General features: G+C 38.3%; 1 protein-coding gene across 1 annotated transcript; it reads left to right on the forward strand.

Annotated features, from left to right (window-relative positions):
- Positions 1-2,549: 2,549 nt before the first annotated feature.
- On the forward strand, positions 2,550-4,023 carry LOC105035851 (umecyanin). The gene is made up of 2 exons (XM_010911559.4): positions 2,550-2,788; positions 3,391-4,023. Exons 1-2 carry the CDS (start codon positions 2,626-2,628, stop codon positions 3,792-3,794), a joined length of 567 nt encoding a protein of 188 aa, XP_010909861.1. The 5' UTR covers positions 2,550-2,625; the 3' UTR covers positions 3,795-4,023.
- Positions 4,024-4,345: the final 322 nt, after the last annotated feature.

Here is a 4,345-nt window from a genome sequence, read left to right on the forward strand (position 1 = left end):
ATTTGGATTTCTTGACCTCGTACAAGTGTCCAAAATCTTTCCAACGAATAACTAATATAAAACTAAATATACGCTCCAAGAATTCTCACATTATGGAAAATTCAGAATTATTTCAACAATTTCATATATTTTCAACGTAGCCTCCAAACTGTGGAGGAAAATATGTGCAACAAGTCATGTAAATTATAATCCAAATAAACATATTACCCAACAACCTCATATTCAGAACTCCTATTTGTCATCTTCAATCTACAAAAATCTTGGTCATACTATGAAGACACATGCAATGAATGAATAGAAGAGTATAATAAGTTTATTAGATAACTTCCCCTGGTATGCAAACTAGGTCAATTTATTTATTAGCAGATGGACCCTCACAACTACATATGGTTATATATGTATTTCATATCTTTGATCATCATTCGTGAGGGGTGACAACTGGCAAAGGTTATTGAGCTTTGACCAGGTGGGAAGATGGTTGAACTAGCCAAATCTCAAATCGAGATGGTTAATTTCTTGGTTTTCACAGGGACAACAACAGTTACAACTAGAAGATTTTAAGCCAATAACATACGTAGTACTCCTGTAACAGTCTTTAGGAAAAGTAAATCATGAATAACCAAGGAAAAACCTTAATCCAGTCATGCATGAACCTTCTTTCCATGTTTGGAGATCATTAAGCGGAAAACTCATTTTACGTTAAAAGAAAAAAAGAAAATTGACTGTTCAGGAAATTTTCGCAGTCTTGTACAAGTATCCCTTTACCTTTGTAAACATAATATGTATTTTCCATAGGGGTAAACTGATCTACCAAGGAAACTCTTTCAATCATTATCACCTAACAGATAGGTTTGGAACTCTCGTGGGCATACAGCTGGTCAACATATATACAGACTTCTAGCTCCTTATCACACACAATTAGAATGATCGAAACCGTGTTTTAGATCAAGAAATCTTGACTTGCTAAGGTTTCTAGAACTCAAAGTTGATTACGATAGGTAATTCTCTACCTAAATATTCAAATTGAATTTTAATATAATGTCTCTCTATTTTTTATACGGAAAACATGTACCCTAGAGCTAGGAAAATTGAATCAGCCAAAATTTACGAGTCTACTTGTGCCAGAGAGGCTACAAAAAATAATGAGTCTAGTCGTAACAAGAGACTTTGTCTCTCCAGTCTACAATGACCAGTCCATAAGTTAAAATATTGCTTTGTTTTCAGAATTAGAGCCACCATCGATGTTAGGTGGTGAGATAGGAGGTCGGGCCTCTATGTCTATTTGTACTTTATTTTTGAACTTAAATTATATAGTTCTGGTTGCTTTCTGCTAGGGTCGCGGCCGGCCCTCCTTACCATTTCATCTATTTAAAGTGATTGTGACTTGGTCACCATTTTTCCCAGGAAAAAGGGGAAAAAAGAGTGGGTATCCTGGATCGCCGGCAGTGCGGCATTTGGAACGCCTCGGGTGGCCGAAGGAACACTACTGGAAGTTGGTGTTGGAAAAAACATGATCCAAAGGTAGATTATGCTTCTTTTAGATCTCATCTTGGCGCAGTGGTACTTTGTCTTTCATTTCACTACGAGGGATTTTTGTTTCATTCATTAGAAAGTAAAATTAAGAAGACCTCAACTAGCTAGAGAAAAAAGATCTACAACACGACTTTGGACCAGTTCAAGAAAGCAACCAGTAGACATTAGTTATGTCTTTTAGTCAAATTATTTATTTATTTATTTATGTTTCCAATTCATGCGCAGTATGTCAACTAAGACCGTAAACATTATTTAACACTTGGATATAGCCTCCTCATGGAGTGCATGCGTTCATAATCTTTATAAAACATTGTGGAACACGAAAGCGTTGATTTATTGTGGTTTTTCCTGTCACACTAAGTGGCTAAATAAGTACCATGGTGCAATTTTTAGAGGGAAGCAGGGCCACTAATTTGGTTACTTCAAAGTATTCACGGATTAATCTTGATCCGTATTGAATCTTTTTCCCCCACTTCTTAACAATTTGGTAGTGGTTGTGAATGCCTGAAAGGTTCTATTAATATGTCTGGTAATAATTATTTTTTTACTATTTTTGACGTAAGTCTGGTAACAAGTAAGCAGGGCATGGCTGAAAAAACTATATATGTGCTCGATCCACATCCGTGAAATTACTTATTTGCTTATATAATCATTATCCCGAATCCATGAGCAAACTTGATGAGCCACCTACCATAACTGTGCCGAACTAGATATGCTAGACCTTTTCAAAATTAGAAAAGTATTATTGTTCGCTAGCTACCGCTCATGTTCTATGCAAAAAAAATTTGGTCAACACCGCCATCTAACGCGGTGTTTTACCGAGCAATATTTGGGATTCAAATGCCTAACAACTATTGTGGCTCTATCTATCTGTCTTGACACATTTCTACTTGTTGTGTCTTTTTTTATTAATATATATCTCACAAGCATCCATTCAAACAAGGAAAACACCATCATTAAAATCTAATAGTCTCTCTCTCCTCCTGTAAGTCTATATATAATACCGGCCACCTGCATCCCATTCATCAAACTAATCCATTCTTTCTTCTTCGCATCTCCTTTGCTGCCCCTTCCTTCTCTTTCGAGCCAAAGATGGCAACACTGAAAGCTTTAATGGCTGTTGCAGCAATAGCAGCCATCTTAGAGCTAGCAATGGGCAAGAACTACGACGTCGGACCGAATGGTCAGTGGGATCAAACGAGCAACTATGCAACATGGGCTTCTTCAATCACCTTTGTCCCTGGTGACTCGCTAAGTAAGTCCCTTCTTTTTTCATAATTCCTCTATTATGTTAAGGAAAATATATACCATCTATATATGAGCCTCGCTAGAAAATTGAAATGGAGATATATAGACCGTGGTTTTCCTTTATTCCTTCTTTTTTTTTTTTTTTTTTGGCCTGTAATTTCCAGTCACCAGCATTGTCACAAACCCGTTATGTGTTTGTGAAATCCGTATTATTGTAAATATCCTGACAAAATAGGAAGAAAACAATACATGTGGGGAAGTTCTCCAACATTAATGACTTTTAAAATCTAGGAAAAAAAAAAAGTTGTCTAAAGTCATTTTTTAACAACTTCATATGGACTCCAAAAAGAAGAAAAAAAAAACACAAAGTATACAATTTCAAGCATGCTTCTACCTTCAAGGAATTTTTCAGCTCCAGCTAGCACTTCTCATCACTTCGATACACAAACCAACCTACAAAGCAAGAACTTCACCAGAGGCTACGAGATATCAGTTGTAGTAGTGGATATTGTCTTGAAAAAGTAGTTACTCCATTAATTTATAGCTGATAAGCCCCCCAGACATATACATCATTATCGAACTGATCTTGTAAGCTTTTGTTCTTTGCAGCCTTCAAATATGGGTCGACCCACGATGTTGTGGAGGTGACGAAGGCCAATTATGACTCATGCTCAACGAGCGGTGCAATAAGCACTCACACGGGCGGGAACACCGTCATCTCACTGAATTCCACAGGGAAGAGGTACTTCATCTGTGGGACACCTGGACACTGCGCTGCAGGCATGAAGGTCGAGATCAACGTTGTCGCCGCCAGTTCACCTCCAACGTCTCCTGGCACCCCACCAACACTTCCTCCCCCTGGTTCTGCGGGCCCTTCAGGATCACCTGCGCCGCCTACTCCACCCGGGGCGAGCGCACCACCCCCGGAACAATCGGCAGCTAATATTCTTACAGTGCAGGCCAAGTTTGCCATGGGTTTTGGGTTTGGCTTGCTGATGATTTCGGCCTTCTGAGCACGAGGAGGAGAGTTTATTAGTGCGACAGATTTAGATGTCACTTATCAGTTACAGATGTTCTTTCGCTATGGTTCTCTTTGGATTGTTTGGTTCTTCCCTGCCACCTTTGGCTTTTGATTCATGCACTTGTAGTTCATTTATTCTTCGCAATCCACCGGCTTTTATTGGATTTGTCGATTTTGGTGGACATGGTATTAAATAAGATGAAGTTGTTGGTATTTATTTCCATGTGGTTTTTATTTCTTATTTTCTTCTTTTCCGCCGAACTGATCCATGAAAGGAAACATGTGCAGCGAGTATTTAAAAATGGATGTCAGTTTTAAGTCGATGGATGGTGGCAGTATTAAAATCAACTTCCAAGGTCATCTTGACGAGAAATGAGGCTAGATCAGTGGAATTGATCTCCTCAATCTTCTGGAAAAGTTGACCTCAAATTATATATGAATATAAGTCTTCCAAAATTTATTGCCTTGAGAAGCCGAACAACAAATTTAATGTGCACTTACTGCTAAACGGTCGCGTTTGTCATCCTCAACGCCAAAATTATG

The sequence above is a fragment of the Elaeis guineensis genome, chromosome 5 (genome assembly GCF_000442705.2).
Source record: "Elaeis guineensis isolate ETL-2024a chromosome 5, EG11, whole genome shotgun sequence".
In the NCBI taxonomy this organism is placed as follows: domain Eukaryota; kingdom Viridiplantae; phylum Streptophyta; class Magnoliopsida; order Arecales; family Arecaceae; genus Elaeis; species Elaeis guineensis.

Coding starts and splice junctions, on each gene's coding strand:
- LOC105035851 (XM_010911559.4), top strand. CDS start 2,626: ATGGCAACACTGAAAGCTTTAATGGCTGTTGCAGCAATAGCAGCCATC. Junction 2,789..3,390: donor TGTCCCTGGTGACTCGCTAA/GTAAGTCCCTTC, acceptor TGTTCTTTGCAG/CCTTCAAATATGGGTCGACC.